Below are 22975 nucleotides of genomic sequence, written 5' to 3' on the forward strand. Positions count from 1 at the left end.
CTGGCCTCTTCTCCCAAGTGACAGGGGACAGGACAAGACGGAATGGCCTCAAGCTCCGACAGGGGAGGTTTAGGCTAGACGTTAGGAAAAAATTCTTTACAGAAAGGGTCATTGGGCACTGGAACAGGCTGCCCAGGGAGGTGGTTGAGTCACCTTCCCTGGAGGTGTTTAAGGCACGGGTGGACGAGGTGCTGAGGGATATGGTTTAGTGTTTGGTAGGAACGGTTGGACTCGGTGATCCGGTGGGTCTCTTCCAACCTGGTTATTCTGTGATTCTGTGATTCTGTATGGCAGGTCCACTCCCACCCTCAGGTTTATCATGGAATCATAGAATTGTTTGGTTGGAAAAGACCTTTGAGATCATCGAGTCCAACTCTACCTGTCCACTACCAAATCATATCTCTGACTATCTCCTCCATCTGTCTTCTAAATACTTCCAGGGATGGTGGCTCAACCACCTCCCTGGGCAGCCTCTTCCAGTATCTGATAACCCTTTTTGGTGAAGGAATTTTTCCTGTTGTCTTATTTGAACCTCCCCTGGTGGAACGTGAGGCCATTACTTGGGAGAAGAGACCAACACCCACCTCACTACAACCTCCTTTCAGGCAGTTGTAGAGAATGGTAAGGTCTCCCCTCAGGCTTTTCTCTCAGCTGAACAACCTCTGTTCCCTCCAGGATAATTTTCAGCCTTCTGCAGACAGGGCTGTCACTCCTTGCCTTCAGCAGCTTGTCATTACCTTTGGCTGTTAAAACACACTGGTTTCAAGTGGTCTCAGGCTTGACAACAGTCTCACCTGCCAATTTTAATACCATTCCTTTTATATTTGCCTGTAGCTTGTTGATAAAACTGTGGACAGTCATCAGACTCAATCCCAGGGCAGGCAGAACTGTGCTCTTCCTCCCTGCTCGGTGATGGCTTCCTACCGATAGCCCTGTCTGAGATCTGTTACTCAGGCAATTCTTAATCCATTTAAGATGTGCCTTATTGGTATTGGTAGTAATACCTTCTTCATCAGAATGACATGCAGAACTAAGTTAACTGTATTAGAAACCCTAAGTCCATTACATCCACTCAGTCACTTTTATCAAGTGACTTGTAATCCTTTTAAAGAATGAAATGAGGTCTGTTTGACAAGACTTATGCAATGGTTTTGGTGGGTATTAGTGGTGTAGCTCTTGTTAATTTTTTATTAAGTGAATCCAATGTCATCTTTTATTGCATGCATGTATGAATGTACGTGGCTGCCTGTAGCAGTGTCTATCTAACTGTACTTTACAGCATCTTTTGTGAACAAGACTGCCTGTACAAACCACAATTTTTTTTTTATTTTTTATTTTAAGAAAGCTATGGCTCCAAATTTCCAGTAATTGCATTAGCTTCACTGGGGCTACCAAAGGCATCAGTGTATCCAGCACCACAGTATGTCGTGCTGTTCCTAACTGCCTCTGTTCTCCCAGTTTTAAATATGCTCACTGTGGGGCAAGTCATGAAACCTTTCAATGCGTTTCACAGTTTTTTCACAGAAAGAAAGAAGATCACATTCAGTCTTCGCAATGTGTGATGTGCTATTTAAGTTGGTGGATAGCACCAAAATTGGTATTTGAAAGGAGTAGTAGGAAAGTTTGCAGTTTAGAGGTAGAAGAATAGCGATATCTGAACAGGATCAATAGTGTTGATTCTGGAAAAGATTTTCAGAATTGCCTGTGATTTAGCAGCCTGAGTTCTGTTTTCTGAAACAGGGCAGACATGTAAGGAGTTGTTCAATAGAGAAATTTTCTCCAAAAATTAAATAGCAAATGCTTAAACAAATGGGCTCCAAGGCTGAAGTCTGAAGCAAGAGGTTGGAGGATGAATCAGAGCACACACCTAAAATACATGATTTAGATACCTGAAACTTAACATTGCACCTTAACCTCTTATGTGGTGATGCCGTCCTTCCCGTTGACAGTATCTTGCATGTGTCATCCCTGCAAACACAGCAATGCTGATCTCAACCATTTCTGTTGATCAGCAGTCACTGGTGAGCGCTGGATCTGTGCTCAGCTATGTCTTAGTGCCCTGGGACAGATCACCTGTCTGTGCCCTGTCCTAACCCTGAGCAAGTGCTTTCTCACCTATTGTGGGGGTCATCTGCTCTGCAGGGTCCCTTTGGACATGACCACAACCTGCCTGTCTCGAGCTGGAATAGAATCATAGAATCATAGAATCATAGAATCATAGAATCATAGAATCATAGAATAGTTTGAGTTGGAAGGGTCCTTAAAGATCATCTAATTCCAACCCCCGTGCCATGGGCAGGGATATGTCCCATTAGATCAGGCTGCCCGAGGTCCCATCCAACCTGGCCTTGAACACCTCCAGGAATGGGGCATCCACAGCTTCTCTGGGCAACCTGTTCCAGTGCCTCACCACTCTTCTAGTGAAGAAATTCTTCTCTATGTCTAATCTAAATCTGCCTCTCTTCAGTTTATACCCATTGTCCCTCGTCCTATCACTTCAAGCCTTTGTGAACAGTCTGTCTCCAGCTTTCGTGTAGCCCCTTCAGGTACCGGAAAGTTGCTATAAGGTCTCCCCGGATCCTTCTCTTCTGTAGGCTGAACAAGCCCAACTCTCTCAGCCTGTCTTTGTACGGGAGGTGCTCCAGCCCACTGGTCATCTTTGTAGCCCTCCTCTGGACCCATTCCAACAGTTCCATATCCTTCTTATGTCGAAGATTCCAGAACTGGACACAATACTCCAGATGAGGTCTCACAGGAGAGAAATAAAGGGGCAGAATCACCTCCCTCGACCTGCTGGCCACACTTCTTCTGATGCAGCCCAGGACACAGTTGGCCTTCTGGGCTGCGAGTGCACATTGCTGGCTCATATGGAGCTTCTCATCAACCAGCACCCCCAAGTCCTTCTCTGCAGGGCTGCTCTCAATCATATCACCCCCCATCCTGTATTAAAATTGGGGATTCCCCTGATGGAGGTGTAGGACCTTGCACATGGCCTTGTTGAACCTCACAAAGTTTTTCACAGGCCCACTTCTCCAGCCTGTCCAGGTCCCTCTGGATGACATCACATCCGGACTCCTGAATTGATGCTGCTTATATTAAAGAGGGTTTGGCCTGCTTTTTGTTCTTCCTCTTTTTTGGAAGAGCAAATTGTGTGACACTGGGAGAGGAGGCCATCTCTATGTTTGTCACACGCTGTGTTTTCTCCCCATCCCCCTCCAACTGCTCACGACCACCTGGAACGAGACCAAACGATACATCTGTTCCAATGCTGAAAATGGTTCATGTTGCCATTAGCCATGTTCAGCCCCAAATTGAACCTGGCAAGCAGCTGGTGTGCTCAGAGCTAGTTCGCTTGCAGATGCATGTGTTTTGATGGGAAATGCTTCTGCCTTTGAAATGTGATTCTTAGAGAAGGGAAAGAAGGTAATTCCCCCCCTAAAGAAGAAAAATTCTTCTGGAAGGTGAGCAAAGGATGGCAGCCTGCCTGATCTCTTATACCCTTTATTTCTCCAGAATGATCAGGCTGGAAGGAATTAAAACATATTATTTCAGTTAAAGCAATAATCTCCACTCAACCTCACTGCGATTGGAGAGGAGGCTCTGCTGCCTCCTGCGTGTTCATTGTGGCCATGAATCGCTTACAGTTACTGAGTTCTTATTTGAAATCCACAATTCTGGAATGCATGGTTAAGCAGCAATCTCCATTTCTCGCTATTTAACTAGCTTTAAAAAATGTTGATACTGTTGAAAGATTTGAGCATGTCATGGAAAGTTCACTGTTTTACTCCATTTCTTGATGGCTTCTCTCTGCACCCTTCAAAAGAAAAAGATAAAGCCAGATTTATTAATGATGCTAAAGCAGTGAGTTAGGACATCTCTATGAATTTAAAGCTATACAATATGTGATCTCAGTTCAGACACGCAGGGAAGTGCTTGCTGCTTTTCTCGGGTCTCTGAAGAAGCTCTGCTTCCAGCCCCAACTGCAGGTATATCTTATGGGTTTAGCTGAGGTTTCAGAGATAGCCAGATGGGATGTTAGCTGTACCAACTTTATTGTGTACCATTGCCTACAGAAAACAACTTGCACCCACTGAGGGTGGATTTTTGCCTATCTGTCAGTCTTTCACAGAAATCCATTGTGGAGGATTTTGTTGTGTATCCCCAGCACCTGTCCCTGCTAGGCTCCTGCCCACTTTCTTTCCTTGCTCAATTGCAAGTGGGTGACGGGGTTAGAATAACAGATTTGTTTGCTTGAAGTCCACTAGTTCAAATTTAGAGTCTGTTAATACAACCAAGAGGGGAAAATGATCCTTTGGCAGATATTTGCATCAAAACGGACCTTTCATCTGTATTCCAGTGCTGCCCGTCAAGGGAAATGACACAAAGAAATGTTGTGGGACCTGGCACAGAAATTGGAGCCTGAACTGCAGCTGGACTCAGATGGAAATACATTTTATGCAGCCATGACTTTATTAAAGTACTCATAGTCAAACAAATATTTCTGCAGTTAGGTAAACATCAGCACATCTGTGGAACTGCATATGCTGGAACTTAACCTGGCACTGGCCATTTTGGGCCAGTTTCACCACTTTGGCTAGCAGTCTGGTCTTGTCCTACAGTTTGTCAGATGAGTGAGTGAGTATGGTTCTCAAAGTGACTGCATGAAATATCTGTCAATGCACAACATAGCATGCATGAAACAGTAAAAAAATCCCACCTTTTATTGAGATGTGAGTTCTGTGCATTGCTCTGAATCCTGCTTTGTCTAGACTGCTACAGTTAAGCTTAAAAATCTGCAAGCAATATAGGAAATAGCGTGTACTGCTAAAAGCACTCATTTGTTTTCCATCTAGGATGTTCAGTCTCAGAAAGGATGTGGTGCAACATGATGCTGGTGAAAAGCAGGGTGGTCTGCCCTTGAGATGAGGGTCCCAGCAGGAATGAATGATTCCCAGCATAGAGATGGGGGTCCATGGGCATACAGAACATCAGCTGCTGTCCAAGTTTCCTCTTTATAATGGGGATATTCCATTTGAGATGTGATCAGATTAGAACAATGGGTGTATATGTTACTTGGAGTATGCAATTTTAGACATCAGTAAAAAAAGCACTTTGTGAACATACCTCCTAATTATGCTTCCCCTAGTTACGTATGTTTAAATGCTGCCTTTGCTGCGCTGGCAACCTGTGCTTATTTTCCCAGCATGTTAATATCACCCCAGTCAAAGATCCTCATTTGCAAAACACAGGCCCATTAATGAGCTTTCCCAGGACCACCTGGTCTATCAGACGAGATGTTCGAGGCTTTGTAGGCAGCCCATGTGAGGAGAATTGCGGAGAGACCCTTGGATTAGGTCTGCAACTCTCAGCTAGGGTTTGTAGTGTTATGTTACTGTCATTGTGTTGTGTACTCTTGTTAGCTGCTGTGTGGGTGGGTGATAGGAGTCTGCTCTGGCTCACAGGTGCTGGTGATTTTGAGTTCAACATGTAACAGGTGGGTGATCAAGGGTGAGGGGAACTGTATTACAAGTTCTCATATACACAAATTGCTTTTGGACAGTCTGTAGGTAGAGATTTCATTTCTAAATCTTGTTTCGCCAATAGAGACAAGCTGCAAAGCAGGAGCTGTCATCTGAGATCTGAGTTCAGTGCTGCCATGTCAGTGAAAAAACAGGCACTGGTGAACATCTCAATTTTGCAGCTAGTGTTGGTTATTCAGCAGTTGTGTTCCTGAAGCTGGTGCATTCCATTTGGTTTGCTTTAGTGACAGTTCACTCTTAATTAATCAAGTAGCAAAAAATAATGGAAATTAATTACAACTAATTTGTCCATTTATATGTTGGAAATGCTTGCCTCCCCAGCTTTCTCCTGTGCCTCTGGTGAGTATCTGGAGATGAAGAACCAGGCGTGCAGCAAATGTGCCGAAGGGACCTACTCACTGGGCAGTGGGATCAAATTTGATGAGTGGGATGAGCTGCCGGCAGGATTCTCCAATGTGGCGACTTTCATGGACACAGCGGTTGGCTCGGCTGAGAATAAAGCTGACAGCTGCAACAAGTAAGAAGTTCTGTTTGCATATGAGTTATGCATCCGTGGATGAATCTGAGACACCTCATCAGCACTAAGCCACTTTAATGATTTATCAAAGCTCCTAGTAATGGCTAAAAATACTGCCAGGGAGGTGAAATTTTTGGCCATCTCTTTGCTGTCATGATCTCCTTGGGCTTGTCAGTATCTAGTGAGTCTAAGACCAGCCTGAACCTGCCACTACTTGTAGCTGAAAAGCTTCAGGATTGTGTTATAATAAATGTGGCAAAAAAGGTACTTTCACAGCCTATTTAGAGACCTATCATAGTTGCAGATGGCTGTTTCTGGGTATGATTGAACGCACGTTGAGCCTATGGGTAATAAACGTTTCCTATGTAGGCTGGTTCCTGAATTTCTAGCACCATATCTTTTCTTGTGGATGATTTTAATGGAAAGTGTTATAATATGTGAAAAATAAATGGGAATTCAGTAATAAAGTTATAGATTCACTGCACTTAACTATTGTGGGATTCTGAGTTCTTTATCAAGGAACATGTTTTTGTATAGTAGTGTAAGAGAAGTCTCCTTAGTGTCTGTGATCTCCACTGAGCCTTGTTTTGATTATGTTTTTCAGCTCTTCTTGGACACCTCGAGGAAATTACATAGAATCGAACAGGGATGACTGTACAGTTTCTCTCATTTATGCTGTGCACCTGAAGAAATCTGGTTCTGTCTTCTTTGAATACCAGTATATTGACAACAACATCTTCTTTGAATTTTTTGTAAGGCCTTTTCTATGATGAATCCAAGCTTATATTGTAAGAATTCAACCCAGATGAAGACCATCAGAAAAAACTTTTTCCTTCCTTTACATTCCCCATACACCCATAGTTTATTACTGTTGAACAAAACTAAAAAAAATCCTTTTTTTCCTGTCACTTATGCTGCCTTTTGAGAATTAATTTCACCTTCAAAACTCAGGCTAAACTGATCCTATCTACTGTGCACTAGGATTTTGCTGTTAGAGGTCATAAGTACCTCTGTTAATCCATCCTTTTACAGGGCAGCTCTTGGTGGTAGATGCTTCGATTTGAGGGTGTTTGACTTGGAATGCCTTTGAGCATTTGAAATTTAAAGACACTTCTTCCAAGGCAGATATCCAGAATGTGGGATACTCCAAGGCATTAGTATGTGGAAACCTTAGCTATAGTTTTAGGTCAATTTGGGTTGTAGCAATTGATATGAAAAGAAAAGCAGAAGAAAAGACAAAAGGCTGATCCTTAAAAAAATTTAAAAAAGCCGGAAACAACAGTTCTCCAAGGAGGTTTAGGAGTAAAAATTCAGATTACTTTCAGTAAGAATTAGGCTCTGAGGACATGTCCACGCTGAAATGTATGGGCTGGGAGGCAGTAGCTCTGAAATGGAAGCAGCCTGGTTGGTCTTGCACCACACCATACCAAAATCACTAAAACGACCTGATCAACAGGGACCCAGATGGGAAAGACAGCCTCGCTCTGTCCACATAGATGGGCTGGCTGGGGCCAAGGGAGCCAGAGGATTCCCAGCACCAGGCTCTGCAGTGCAGTATAGATGTCCCATGTCACCGAGATACTTTGGAATTTTCTGCTAACATCTGCCTTGCTTTCTATGGCATGTTGTACCTGCCATTTCGGATAGAAAAAAAATTAATGTGAGGGCGTCTCGGACCAGGAGATGACTGGAAATTTTCATTCTCCTCTGTTACTGCCCCTCTCCCTGTCTGGTGAGCTCTGTTTTTCATCCAAAACCCACAGCTCGTGGTATCTTAACAGAGTATGAAACCTTAGCTGGTGTTGGTGTTGTGCAGTGTATCTTTATTCTTAGTAAAGATGGGAAAGGAAGACAAAAATAACTGCTAGAGGCACCCATTTGCTTCTACATCAGTGCAATCTATTGCACTTTTATAGCAGACAATGCAGACAATATTATTTAGCCATTTCAGTTTTATATTAGACTATTCTGCCTTCTTATGACAAGAAAGCAGCAAATATGCTTTCTGCTGTCAGATGAATGTACCGAGATTATGAATCCTCCCTCCAGTAACTTGACTGACTGGTCTTTTCCTGCAATGGAGCAAATGTATTGTTTCTCTGAGCACTGGCTTTGAAAATGGCTTTTTGATTATTACTTTTATCAATAACCCACTCATTCACCTCCTTAAATGTATCATTCCCTATTCAAGAAACCGTGAGTCCATGTAGTCCTTTATAAAAATGCCCATGTAAATAATTCCTAGTCAGCCTCTTTATTTTAGGGAAACCATACTTAACAGTCCTCTAGAAGTGCATCCTTTTCCCCCAGCATGTCTTTGTGCTTAAATATATATAACAATGACACTTTAGCTCTGGACAGTGCCATTTCAGTGGCAGTGGTCTGCAGGTTTCCAGGAAATGGTGAAGTTTTTGGGCTTGCCAGGCACAGGTAGCTGCACTGTTACTGTGAGGGTTAGCTTCTTGTTCAATACTCAGTGCTTCTGCAGCCTGCCCCTCCCCGGCTCTTTTTACATATTGAAGCCATTTACACCTTGTGAGAAAGACTATATATTCTTATATCTGTTTTGCAGATGGGAACTGAAACACAGAGATACTGTAGCTCAGATTGCACAAGGTGATGAGGGATCTACCTTCTACTTAGGTGCTTTTTCTCACCTCTTTTCTTTGATGCTGTTGATCTAGGTGGGAGTTAAGTGCACAGATGCTTTGGAGTATATGGGATTTTGTGACTTATTTCAGACTGGATGTGCTCAGCTTTAAGGAGGAGGCTTTACACCAGGTCTTCTGAAAGTGTTGAACTGGCCTTTCTCCCTGGTGGAATAAAAGTTAAGTAATTGAACTTGTAAGACAGTTATGAGAAGAAAGAAATATACTGCTCTGAGACCACACACCAAACCCTGTTGCAAGGAAAGGCTGCTGAGCTACACTGGACCTGGGCAAGGGACAATCAGCCTCACATGTCTGCCAGGGCAGACTCTCCAGGGCATGTTGCCTCTCCCTTGATAGTGTTACTCTCATCCCTCGTGAGGTCAGGTGGCAGGGAGCCAAAGACATAGCAGGTATTAGCTGAACAGAAAGCAGTCTGTCTTCCAGCTTGTCCACTCCTATCTCCCCTCTGACTTAGAAGCCCATGCCCTCTGGATTTTAGAAATCTTCCTGGGCTCAAGAGAAGAAAGCAGCCAAGACGAAATGCTCTGCATCTGAGCCTGTCTAGATAGTAACAGGACAAGGCTGAAATATTCTCCTTCTCATCTCTTTTTCCATGTGTGTTCGAGGTGGTCATTGGAGGCACTGTTAAGCTACTAGCAGGTTTCGAAAGTTGGGGTTTATTTTGCCCCAAATAAGGCAGCTGCTGTCCTAATTATGTGGACAACAGAAATAAAGCTGAATCTTGTCATTCTCTGTGAGTAGTCATTATGCTAACAGAGAGATGCATCTGATTATGGTCCCCAATCTTGTGTTTTTAATTAACAGATACAAAATGACCAGTGCAAAGAAATGGAGTCCACGGCAGACAAGTGGGTGAAGCTAACAGACAATGGGGAATGGGGCTCTCATTCTGTAAGTGTGCAAAGCAATCCTTCATGAAGCTTTTCTCCTTTTACAAATGTTTATGATTTCCTCTGAGCAGAGGGCAAATGAGGGCCAGATCTGAAGAAGCACAGCTTGCCTTGTACTGTGGGCAACAGTACTGAGATCTCTAAGGGGCTGATCCCAAAGCAAATGATGCAGATGCAAGACTCTCTATTAATTTCCCTGGGCTTTGAATCAAGTGCTTTATAAGTTTAAATAGATTTATGCAAATCTGCATGCCACAGTCACTCTGCATGATTGTAATTGAAATCTTCAAAAACAGTTGTTTGCTTATGAAAGCATGAGATTATTCCCTGTCGCTCAGCAGAGCAGTGGGAGCGATGTTTGTACGTGTAGGCAGGCAGGATGGGCATTTTATTCTTAAGTGTGCACTGAAGAGCTGGACTGTACCCAGCTGTACCCAGCTCTATGGTGACTTACCTGGTGGTAAAGCAAGCCAGCAGCACCAGGGTGGCTCCTGTAGTGCTGATAGGAGAGTATCCACCTTGGGAACAGAAACCTTTAGGCTGGACTGTGGTTCAGCTGGCTGAGTTTATTTGGTGCACAGACTGTAGGTAGACCAACTACCGTTAGCTCATGGTGATGCCTGTTTTTTACGATACCATTGTACCCTAATTCCCAGAGCCATACCAGCAAAGGCCCAGCATATGTGACATTATGCCAGAAAAAAAATTGCTTTTACTTGGCATAAATAGCAGACCACTCTCTGTTTTCCATGGTCTGCTTATCCTCCTGGAGTAGAAACCATATTCCCAAACCAGCTCTGGTTGGCAGTGCCTGTTAGCTCAGGCAAAAGTTCCATGCGAGTCACGTAGGAAGACAGGAGAGCTGGATGAGTAGAGGTGGGTGGCGTGGGCTGCGTGGTGGGTCCAAGGCCAGGGCATCAATTTGGATGAGCTGAGAGATGCAGACAGTGTTTACACAGGAAACAGTGGCGTCTGAGCTCGTTATCTGGCGTGTGCAAGTGTTTCCACTATGAAGGTTGCTGAAGTGTTGACATGCAAGCGAGGTGAGATGACTGTTCTGGCTCTCCTTGATGCTTTTGTCTGTGTTGCAAATCCCATCATGATGTCTCCTCTGAGGCCAGTTTTCCAGTTGCTGCAGCGTCTGATTTCAGTTTGGTAGTCCTGCTGCACTAGAGCTACTGTGGGGTATTTCTACACCACACCACGTGATGTTTAATTCAATATGGTCCCAGTTCTGCTGTTACCTGCAGTTACCCAGGTCTCCTCTCCTGCCTGGGTAGTAGGTGTTTGGGGGGTGGGAGGTACAATATGCTGTATCTCCACTTTGCTGAGTTTTTGGACTCTATCCTGGGTGAACAAAACCTGTGATCCATCCAGGCCTGCACAGCACTGCTGTAAATCTCATTATCCTGGACCCTTATGCTGGCAGAGTTTATCCCTCATCATGTTTGGAAATATAGCACCTTCAGGCTATTGTTACTGTGTTGGCAGTAGGCATCTTCTACTGGGCTAGTAAGTATGGTGCAGCTTTGCTTTTAGTAAGTAGAGTGATACTGTAGTTACACAGGTGAGTTGAAGACAGCAGGCACCGACGTGGTTGCTGAAAGTAGTCCTGTCTTCCTCCTCCTCCTTATCGCAGCCATGGTGCCACCGATCCACAACTCTTTCTGTGCCAGCACGGGGGTTGTACAGCCACTGAAGACAAATAGGTCAAAGCAGCTGGAAACGGGGTTTTTTCTTCATTCTTATCTGCTTTGCAGGATCAGAAATGAGCTGGAGGGATGGGACTGCTGCTGGGGATATTCATGGTTTGTGCCTGGCTTACTGATTATGATGCTGTAGTGTTAGATGCAGGCAGATCTTGGTTTTAAAAAATTTTAAACAATACAGAGTTGTGCACTTGGATTTTGGAGGTCTGGGTTGCACTGGATTTCTTCATAGAAGTATATCTCAAGGCTTTAAAAACAAACTTATTGACTTTATGTAGTAAAAGCTCCTGACATGCCAGGGGTGGCTGGCTAAAGGCAGCAACTGTTTGGTTTTTTTGGGGTTTTTTTTTTGTTTTGGGGTTTGTTTTTTTTCTGTTCTGCATACAACAAGGTCAGAAACAGCTCCTGATGTTTTTCCATAAAAATAAGGTGTTAGGAATTTTTTTTTTTTTATGAAGTGCATTCTGACACTCCTTAGAGATGTCTCTATAGCATCTGCCTAGCTGTCCCCCTGCTACTTCTTGACTCACTAAGCAGCTTAGGAAAAGCTAGGATTGCTGCTAGAATGCAAGAAATCTGAGTAATGGAAGTAAGAAATAAAACAATTTCTTGATGAGAGTTTGCCTGCTAACTGTTGTGTATTGTTGCAGGTAACTCTGAAATCAGGTAGCAATATATTATACTGGAGAACAACAGGCATTCTCATGGGGTCCAAAGTGGCAAAACCAGTCCTAGTGAAAAACATCACAATTGAAGGTAAGTGATAGTTGCCTTTAATATCTGATCTCACTCTTTTGTCACAATGTTTGCAAAGAAGTTCCCTTTCTACTGGTGTGTCCTCAATACAGTGTCTTTTTTAGCCCCTTTGTCCCCAGTCTTCTCCTTTAAATCAGAGAAACAGAACAGAAAAACTTAATACTGGGAAAGGGTGAAAAAATAATTTAGCTGGTAAATGATGCCATCTACTGGAGAAGACTGGTTTAGCAAATAGAGAGAAAGGAATAAGTAGGTTTTCTTTAATTAGTATAGAAAGACCATGCTTATTGGTAACCCTCTCAACAGTGATAAATGGGTGTATATATCATAACAGTGACAATTACACTACTATTTAAATGATGTAATTGATCTGGGATTGCTCTTTTGTTCCTGTTCTAAATGTATCAAACTTAGAACATCATAGAAGTTTTCTACATGGGCCAAACTGGCACTGAGGAGCCAAGATTAAAGAACTAAATCATGAATCAGCACAGCCAAAGTGTCTCAAGTGAGTGGTGAAAGACTGTGGTTTGTAAGCTGTGTTACCCAGCTGGCCTGCTTTCTCCAATAAGCAGGTAGGCAGTAGTTAGGGAGCATACCTCTCTTTACTTCAGTGTTTTACCTGTAATTTACCTTCCAGGAGTTGCATATACATCTGAATGCTTCCCATGCAAGCCTGGTACCTTCAGTGACAAACCAGGTTCATCTGGCTGCCAGGTGTGTCCAAGAAATACTTACTCTGAGAAAGGAGCTAAAGAGTGCACCAAATGTAAAGAAGAAATGTATTATGCAGGTAAATACATTAAATTGGATAAGCAAAACCAGAAGAGTCTTGAGTACATGAGGTCATTATCTGTGTGCAGACATAAGGATGGTTCTATCCAACAATTAAATTTAGTCTTTAGTTGTTATATAAAGGGGAAATGATGGAGACTAGGCTTCCCAAAAGCTGCAGAGGGCACTTATAGACATAATGGGCCACACTTGATCTTGGCTAGGATCACCCACCCTAATATAAAGTGGTGGAGATATTTTGTTATCTCGAAGGGAATAGTCCTCTGAAGTATTACATTAGTCGTGCTGTGCCCTCTCGTGGTAAATTGTATTATCGGCTGTCAGTGGTCTGAACTGGATTCATCACTGCCTTCAGACTTGTGATGTTTCTAGGAATCTCCTTCTCAAATCTTCTCCTAGCCCATCACTCCATCTGCTGTGGTTGGAAGATGTGGTGAACTAGTTGCAAACCCTAATCCCTGAAATCTTCTGCATTTCCAGCTGTAAGCACAGCTGGTGATCATCAGATAACACAGGCAAAATCCATTCTTCATGATTAAAATGTGTTCAGTTTTCTTCCTTGTAATTGTTCTATAGAAAGTTTTTGAAGAATTAATTATCAACTGTAAACCTGCTACTACAGGTTATGGAAAGTGCCTGAAGACCTGTTCCTGTGCTGTTGATAGGAATGGGAATTTTGCAAAAATATCTGAGGAGGGGAACAGTTGGGCTAGTGTTGCAAGGAAGTTTCTAATGGGCTGGAGTCTTTTTGCCCCCTGTCAAGTGAGAAGAAATTTCCTTACTTGGCAAACTACACAAATTACTGCTTGAAGATGAAGAGGTGGCATGAAGGTTTGGATGACTCCCTGGTTATACTGAACCAATGAATTTCCGTGTGACAGTACAAGCATAGCTGTTTTTTTCTCTCTTCTGCCCTTCAGTTCGGAGGGGGGTTGATATAGACTCCAGTAAGAGTTTATTTTTTTCATTCTTGTTTTGTATTTTTCTGCTGTCTCACTTTACTTTCAAGATGTTAAGTTTGTTATGGTTGTTTCCAGGGACCATTTGATAGTTTAACATCCTGTTCCTCACCTTTTCATTTTAGATGAAGGATCCAGTGCATGTATAGAGCGTCCTCCATGCACAAACAAAGACTTTTTCCAGATCCATACCCCATGTGATAGGGAAGGAAAGGTAAGTAAGGATGCATGATGATACTTTTAACCTCACTGAGCTTACTGTGATCTCTTAATTTGAAAACACGTTAGAGATTCTAGGAGTTGCTTTCTTGATTTTGCTTCCAGAATTGAATCTCTCCGAGACTTTGGACTTGTCCTTTAGCTGCTTTCTTTCCAACATTTATCTCTGTAATAATCTACCAATCTTTGGCCTGCTTAAGAGATTGTTGTAAAGTGCTAAGCTCCTTGCAATTGTGATTAGTTTGACTGGGTCACTGATGCTCATATAAAAAATAGGTTTGGAGCGTAGGCTGAAGTGTTGTCCCAGAACAGACCCAGATGTTTAGTTGTTAGTAATCTTTCCTGGCATACTTTTAGCTTGTGCCAACTTGCCCTGTCCCAGCAATGCCCAGGCACGATTCAGGTGCCACCATGACACAGGAACATAGGACATGACAATATCTATTTCAGGTGGAAGAGTGCTTGGCTGCATATGTGTGTCATGTCCTTTGGTTTTAGTGTCAAAGAGGAGTCCACAATTTGGTTGATCAATGGTATATACATAGTCTGTTCATGTGCAGCAGCAGAGCTTGTTTGCTAATAACGTTCTTTCCTCATGGGATGCCCTGAAATACATGGACTCTTAAGTACACTATTTCACGCAGAGGTCTTAGCTCATAAGACCTATCATTGGGAAACCTTCTAGTGGGGCAGCCTGGCTTCAGAGTTCTCCTGCCCTTTGTTCCAGCAGTCATGTGTGGATTTTGGTGGGCTTTGCAGAAGAAACTCCCATTTAGTCAGGATGTGGAACCTGCAGAGGTATAGACACGTGGTCAGGCCATTTTGTCTCTTTTCTTCCCTTTGTCGTCTCTATTACATACAGATAGGATGGCAAACAGTCAATATACATAGCACCTGTATGTTACTGGCCTAATTCTTGCTAGTGGGATGGAGGATTTTGGAGTCTCCTGATCAGCTAGTTCCAGCATACAGCTAAGAGTTCATGTGGTTAAATAATGAAGCATTAGTGAGTTTGACTCCTGACCTGATGGGCTTTACAATCTTTAACTGCCCATTGTGACTGTGTTCACTGCTTCACCCCCAGGTACTGTTTTAATTGCAGGCTTCTATGCATTATCCAGTCACTGCTTTGTACAATTCAGGGTCTGCTGGTGTTGAATAAGCCCCCACAGTTGACCCTCTTCCTGCCTCTTCAGTGGCCTTTCCCTTCATTAATGGACATCATCAGAATACAAACTGTGTCTTTCTGCAGGCGCCCTTATCTTCCAGTTGCAACATAAACATGCACAGATACTGGCAGGATTTTCAGGATTGCTTTTGCTATTTAGTGCTCATCATCTCTGGAAATCAGTCCAGGTTTCTGTACTCCCCAGCCATCTCTCCAGGTGTTGCAGCTCAATGACAGGGCCTGACTGCAGCCCATCTTCAGGTCAACAGTGGCTGTAAAGCACCAGCCTAAAGGCCTAATGATCAGTGGCGTACTAAAACCAGCCAGGTTTTTCACTGGAGATGAAATTGTTGTCTCCCTCTTGCTGTCCCCACTTCACATGTAGAAGCGGCCTCAGGAGATTTAGCCACTTGACTCCTATTGATTTTTCACCTATCAAATGCTTTAAAAATCCTAACCTGAGTGCTTCACCCCCTGTCTAAGAAACCCTCATCTGCATGTCTGAGGGCACTCTCTGACCTCCTTCTCTCTGCTCAGATGTAATAGGATTGCTTTAGCATGTGCAGTGTGTCTGGGCTCTGGGTAACCACAGAGGTACTTTGCCAGCTCCAGATCTTTTTTATTTTAAATACTGTGCACCCTGATGCTGCACACCCTGATGCTGCTGAAGCATTTCTGGAGCAATGATCCAGGAAATCCTCTAAGGTTTCAGGAACAGCAAAGGCTCGCTGATCCATATGGGACAGATAGCACAGGAGCAGCCCCACAATAACTGAGCAAAGTAGGGGCAGCATCAGTAGCCATATTCAACCAAGGTTCCCAGAGAAGTCCATAGTGAGGACCAATGTAAAGCTGGGACATGAAGTCTGTGGGTCAGTCAGGATTTGGATCAACCAGGGTACATGACTTGGCACAAGCATGGCTGCAGCACAGTTGGCATAGGGACCAAATGCAAGAGACTCAGTTTAACTGTAGCTGCCAGAAGCCACGGCATGTACCTGCACTGGGGCTTCTTCCAGATCATTTTCAAACAGCTTCAAAGCTGATGAATACTTCTTGAACAGCTCGGTGCTATCAGGGGGGCTAACTTTGAGCACAAGTAACTCAATGGGCAGGATAGCAGGGGCATGTGGTTGGGCCCCAGAACAAAATTCATAAAGTGAAATCTCCCCTGTCAACTTCTTTACCCATGCCTGACCTCAAGGATCCCTGTCTGCACTGCTGGGACCAAAGGGTTAAAGTACACAGAGGGAGAGCTCTGGCCGAGTTAAAGTCTTGTCAGTTGGGTTTCTCAGCTCTGGAACTCAACAGATTTTTTTCTTGAGATATTAAACCCTTTCAGGGATAAACCCAAAGACAGATGAAATTTCAATCACAACACCACGGGTGATGCATCTCACCTAGGCCTTTTCCTGAAGTCAGAAAGCCTGAGTCTGCTCCAAGACAGGTGATGTCAGAGAGGTGATACCATTGCATACGGTAACACCAAAGACTGACTCATATTGGTGTTCATAGGCTGCTCCGTATGTAACATGGAGCAACTGGAGAGGGGTTGCAAGAGTTCCTGTGTGGTTTTGACATCCGTGTGGTAAAATGGCTAAAGAGAAATTGACAACTTTCCAAAGAACAGGCCAGTATGGAGAAAATGCAGTACTTCTGATGGTCTTTGCTGACAGATGTCTTCCCGATAAAAGGATTTTATAATACAGAAGTTATATTTTGTATTACTACAGTTAAAATGCAGAGATTGCTTATATAGTTGTTAGAATTATTTATCAGACATTCCTCAGAAACATTTTCATGGGAAAATCTGATAGATAAATAGAAATGAACATTAGTAATTTTTTTAAGCATTATGTTTTTGCTTTGCTCTTAAAGCCTGAAGTCTTGGAATTGCCTGTGAACCCAGTCACTTCTGTTTCCTGTCTCTGCCCTGCTCTTTATTGTCCTGGATGTGCAATGACTGTTTTTGGCCAAAAACTTTGGGAACATCCTGATTTTATTTAAGAGGGACCTTAGTTGGTGCGTCTAGTCCTAAAGCTTACTAGCACGCCATGTGAGCTCTATGTCTTCTCCTTCCAGACACAGATCATGTACAAATGGATTGAACCCAAGATCTGCAGAGAAGATCTCCCTGATGCGCTGACCCTACCTCCTTCTGGAGAGAGGAAGGATTGTCCACCCTGCAATCCTGGCTTTTACAACAATGCCTCATCTTCCTGTTCTCCTTGCCCATCAGGCACATTTTCAGATGGGACGCATGGTAGGATTCCACAAAAAAATTGCGGTGTCCCCAAAAGCAGTTGTTTGCCTGCATATGACATGGTTTAATGACACATCATCATAAGCCAGAGATAATTTTGGATAAAATACTTATTTAATAACATTGGAGAGAGGGAGCTGGATATCTGTTTTCTCTCTGAGCCCCTTTCTTATCAGGGATTGCGGCTCTAAGTTGACCTGCTGTGTTCTGGATGCATTTCTTGGCTGATATAAACATCCTGAGGGTTATTTTAAGGAATACTGAGAAGCGACTTGGAACTTTTGCATTCAGTAATTCCTCCTCACGCATTCTGGTTTCCATGTCAAGTTCATCCTTGTGAAAAATCCCTTTTTAAGCACTATCAGATAAGTACCGTATCAATATTGTCTAGCTTAAACTCTGGCTTGTTGATTCTGAGATGTATTTGCCCAGTGGTCTCCTACAACATTTTGTGGGAACTTGTGTTTTCTGGTATGATACAACCTTCCGCTGAAGTGATTAAAAAGGAAGTGGGGTCTGGGGGCTTATGCTTACTGTGAGTTTATGATCTGCAATTTATAAAATGCTGGCATCATTTCCGATTTTCCAGTGCTGATAACTGTTTGACTATTTAATTATAAAGAAATAAATTGTTTTCTTTGCTCATTACTTGCCCCAGAGAGTAAAAAAGTAATGTCTGTGTTCTTTAAAACACTGTTTGAGATGCACTTGGGCCATGTGATTTCCTTTCCTGCCCTCTCACCCTGTAGAGTGCAAAGCCTGCCCTGCTGGGACTGAACCAGCTCTTGGGTTTGAGTACAAGTGGTGGAACATCCTGCCAAGCAACATGAAGACATCTTGCTTTAATGTTGGCAACTCAAAGTGTGATGGGATGAACGGTGAGCCAAACTCCCTGTGTTGTTACCTGCCTATCGTTCTGTTGCACTGATCACTGTTGCAATAGAGCACCCATCAAAGTGAGTATGCTCTTTACTGTGTAAGTCACAACACAGTTTCCCTCCTTCTCTTTAATTGCACCAGGTTTGATAATTCCTGCAGGAAACAGTAGGAAACAGTATTTTCCTGCAGAAAATATATAAAAGAAAAGGAATAAACCCCCTCTTGCATACCAGAAGAGGGCAGGAGCTGCAGCACGTGTGAAGTCCCCTCAGCCAAGGAACTATCCCACCGTAGACTTTGATGCATCTGAATATCCCTGTTGAAAAAAAACCCCAACTATATGACTTCTTTCTAGCTTATCTCCTTTCATGTTTTGTGATTACTATGCCCCTTGAGGTCACACATAATTCTGAATTAAAGTCTCTAATCTTTGTTCATTAAGCTCTTGGAGCTTTCTCTCTGCACATGTGCTAAAATTGCAACAGAGAGCAGCTTCAGCTCACTGGTTAAATCAGTCCCGTTCGGGACTTCTCCCACCTCCATCCTTTTCTGAGAGATTTTCCTGAGCCTAATGCACCCTGCCAGGCTCTTGTAACTCAACCTCTGTTGAGCAGTGGGGCATTGAAGTATATGCTTAATGTTTAGCACAGATTCATTGATTCATATGTTTTAAGGCTGAAAGAGATCAGATCCCCTTTAGCTGCACAACACAGGTCAGGGAATTTTGATTGACTGCTTATTTGCAGGTGGCATTTACCTATAAAATCAGCAGTTCATAAAATTAGTAATTTTTTTTTCATTCAAAAGTGTTATTATAGTGCTCTATGGTTTATAGCAGACATCTTTAAAATGTTCTAAAATACTGAATTGCTTAAGAAGTGTGGTAACATGGAAAATTTTTTTGCCATATGATGCAGAAACAGTGAATTTCTTTAATTGTTTTTCTTTTTCTTCCCCTGTGAAGGTTGGGAAGTGGCTGGTGATCACATCCAGAGTGGGGCAGGAGGCTCTGACAATGACTACCTTATACTGAATCTCCACATCCCGGGATTTAAGTAAGAAACAGTTTGGTTTTTTTCATATATCTTTCATTTATTTCTGCCTCTTAGACCTATTTCACGTTATCTCTGGAATGAACAGAGTTTTCCTTTCTAACATGCAGTGATGTCGTGAATGAGGGTTAAGGGGAAACTGAATTTTATTGCTCTGTCCCCAGTCAGCCCATTGTAGCAGATGATTCTCTAAGACCTTGGTTTTCAGCAGTGTTTGCTTCAGTCCAAGACGCCAGCCAGCTGGCTGTCTAGAAAGTGGGAAGAAATATTCCCGTCCCTCTGTTTCTAAATTATCCCAGAGTAACCAGCTAAATCTGCCATGGGCTGTGTACCAGTGCCTGCTCTGAAGGTGTTTTGCAGAAACCTACATTACTTTGCACTGTTGCTTCAGCCAGCCTGCAAGATCTGTGGTTCCTCTGGATGCAGTGGAGAGGTCCAGGCACCAAAGAGGAACAGGATATTCCTTCCAGGAGCCTCGGATGGAATGAATTTGATGCTTGACATGCTTGCACCTATTCTTTGTTGAAAGAGTGAGCTTAAGAGTCCTAGCTCAGACCTAATGCCAGTTATTAAGACAGTTAAAGTATGGCAAAATGAACTTCTCTTTACTGTGTCTCAGCTGAGGAGGGTTGTGACTTCTTACACCCAGTGAGTAAGCCCTGATTTTTATTTTATAGTATGGGCAATCAACAATGAAAATAAAAGAGAAGCTACAAAGATATGTATAGAAAAGTTCAGCATGTTGCAGTTTACTGTCTACTGTTTAGTACTTTGCAGGGGAGCACCCTGAATCCTTCTGGTTTGCATAAAACTCCTGAAAGCGTCTCCTACCTGTGGAGGGTAGATTCAATTAAATCAGTGTAAATCGCCTAAAACATCTAATGTATTTAAGTAATAAGATTCCCTACCAATATGGTCAAATTTGGGTGTTGATTATGAGGTGGGAGCTGTACCATAAAGAAGTCACACACTTAAAAAATAATCCTACTGTGCCCCATGCCTAGTGCAGAACTGCTGTGCAAACTGGCCTCTGCAGTTCTGCAAGGGCAGGTTTTGTTTCCTCGCTGTACAAAAAGCAACTTGAAGGACTGAAGGATTGACTGTTGCCTGTCTGGAGAGCATCTTGGAAATGTTTCATTCTGTCTCTGTTAAACAGACCTCCGACATCAGTGACGGGAGCAACTGGGTCAGAACTAGGACGGATTACTTTTATTTTTGAAACCATCTGTTCAGCAGATTGTGTGCTGTACTTTATGGCGGTAAGAGAGACCTCTCTCTCCATGACTAAGGACTGAGCCTGATTTTCCACATGTCCCTTTAATACCTCTGTATAGGCGTGATTGGTTGCACTTGGTTTATCATGACTAAGATTAAATATGGCATTAATTTAATACCTGCAGTGCCCTTCCAGGAAGGATTTTATGAATTACCTAGCAAAATTCCTCCACCATGTGAGTTTCTTCGTTATCTGTTTATTTTAAAATAAAACATTGGGCACTAAAGAGCCAAATTTTCCCTTGTTGAACTGACTGATAAAATTCCCAGTGTCTCTCTTACAGTCCAGTTAGCCTCTATAAGTTTAATAGAATCACAAGTCAAGGTGTGGACTGGGGCCTAGGAGACACAAAATCTGGGAATTTAGATTTGATCCTGTTGGTGACCTGGGGACAGCAACAGACATTTGTTTGTGAAACCAAAGTGCTGTGTTTTTTACTTTCCTCACCTTATTATTGAAAGCCCATCAGCTGAGGACAGTAAATGGATCTGTGTAGATTCTCTCACTCCTTCCATTGCAAAGGGAAGCTGGTTGTTTTTTGTATTTAGTGATACTTCAAAGGAATTTGCTCTTAATTTAAAGAGAATTAAGGGGAAATTAGGTGGCAGTTTAAAGGAATTTGCATTCAGTGGTAATTTAAAGGAATCTATTCTAAAGGAAAAGCATCTTTCACTGGAACATTTACAACTGACAGAATAACAAGCACAAACATAGATTAAACAGGTTTTTCTCATGTAAACTTTGACACTGACTTATCATTCTCAGTTCTTTTTCACTTGAGACACGGACAAAGTGGGTATCCAAAGACAGCGGAAACTACGTTTTTCTTTGAACTTTGACCTTCCCCTTTCTGTTCTCTGGTACCCACATATTTTACACATAAGCAGAATTTCAAATATGAAAGAATCACTGTGCCGAATCTGTCCTCATAAGGTTTATAACCTGCTATAGGACTTTGAACTTAACTGTTGTGTGAACTGTAGCATTTTTTTGGAATAGACACCCATTCTCAATTAAAAAATTGCCAGTGTTGGAAAACAGAATAATTATGTTTGCTCCTTTATTAAACATTGTACAGTCTTTTATATATACTAATCTCTGTATTATAAGCTACTGGTGTTTAGTCTAGTATGACCATATATTTTTGGGTTTTTTTTAAAAATTATGTCCATTTTATAGGATGTTAATCGAAAAAATACCAATGTGGTGGAGTCATGGGAAAGAAGTAAAGAGAAACAATCCTACACTCACATCATCTCCAAAAATGCTTCCTTCACGTTCACTTGGGCCTTTCAGAGAATAAATGAAGGCCAAGATGTAAGTACTTCTTTATGTACAGGGCTTTGCAGCACAGCATTCCTCGGAGACTCACTGCCAGAGCTCTTGTCCTCCTTGGCAGCTCACAGACTTCTTGTAATGGGCAAGTGGCTGTCACCATATAGCAGCCCTTGGGAGATAGCTTTGGATAAACCATACGTGTTGAATGATGCATGCATGAATCAATCCCTGAATTGGTGCACTGGTGCTCAGGGCTGTGCTTAGTGTCTAGATGCAATGGCATGATGACACTGGGGTGGTTTCCTTGGCTCTCGTTCCAGAGCAGACAGTTCATCAATGACATGGCAAAGATCTACTCCATATCAGTGACCAACGCAGTGGATGGAGTTGCATCTTCTTGCCAGGCCTGTGCGCTGGGCTCTGAGCAATCTGGCTCATCCTGCGTGCCCTGCCCAGCAGGACATTACATTGAGAAGGAGACAAGCCAGTGCAAGGAGTGTCCAGCCAACACCTTCCTGTCCATCCACCAGGTCTACGGCAGGGAGGCCTGCATCCCGTGTGGGCCTGGCAGCAAGAGCACCAAGGTATGGAAACTGAATGTCTCTGAGTGATGGGCAGGCAGGGTTTATTGGGATATAAGCACTCAAAGGGCCAGTTTTAGTGCTTTCCTACAGGTAGGTACCTTGTGAGCACAGGAGTGTAATTATAACCAATGATCCCCCTCTTCCAAATACGTCTGCAGACTTATTTCTGTTTGTAAGTATGTAATAAAAAGATAAAATTGACCACACCATCTCAAACAGAGATTCATTTCAAGAAGCTGTACTGAGGACAGTGTAAGAACAGGGCAGGTATATATGTTGCTTTCACCTAAAACTGTCCTGGAGTCCTGCTGTTTTAAACCTGGAGACTTCCTTGGCTGGGTGATGTTTCTGTGCCTTTAAAAACCTGTAGTAAGTTCCTCTTATATGAAATTGCCCTTAAGCCTAGACAAACATTTAT

The 22975-nt window shown here is 42.9% G+C and overlaps 1 protein-coding gene across 1 annotated transcript in view; it reads left to right on the top strand.

The window, feature by feature from the left end:
• The window catches only part of ELAPOR2 (endosome-lysosome associated apoptosis and autophagy regulator family member 2), a 108462-nt gene that overhangs the window by 66863 nt on the left and 18624 nt on the right, over positions 1–22975 (top strand). Inside the window, exons 3-14 of the mRNA XM_069873665.1 lie at positions 5862–6057; positions 6662–6809; positions 9534–9620; positions 11979–12084; positions 12725–12877; positions 13964–14052; positions 17308–17488; positions 18238–18366; positions 19332–19422; positions 20576–20678; positions 21875–22012; positions 22294–22557. Of these exons, the coding sequence (XP_069729766.1) occupies positions 5862–6057; positions 6662–6809; positions 9534–9620; positions 11979–12084; positions 12725–12877; positions 13964–14052; positions 17308–17488; positions 18238–18366; positions 19332–19422; positions 20576–20678; positions 21875–22012; positions 22294–22557 (1685 nt within the window). The remainder of the gene's footprint in view (positions 1–5861; positions 6058–6661; positions 6810–9533; positions 9621–11978; positions 12085–12724; positions 12878–13963; positions 14053–17307; positions 17489–18237; positions 18367–19331; positions 19423–20575; positions 20679–21874; positions 22013–22293; positions 22558–22975) is intronic.

Source organism: Phaenicophaeus curvirostris, chromosome 1 (assembly GCF_032191515.1).
Source record: "Phaenicophaeus curvirostris isolate KB17595 chromosome 1, BPBGC_Pcur_1.0, whole genome shotgun sequence".
In the NCBI taxonomy this organism is placed as follows: domain Eukaryota; kingdom Metazoa; phylum Chordata; class Aves; order Cuculiformes; family Cuculidae; genus Phaenicophaeus; species Phaenicophaeus curvirostris.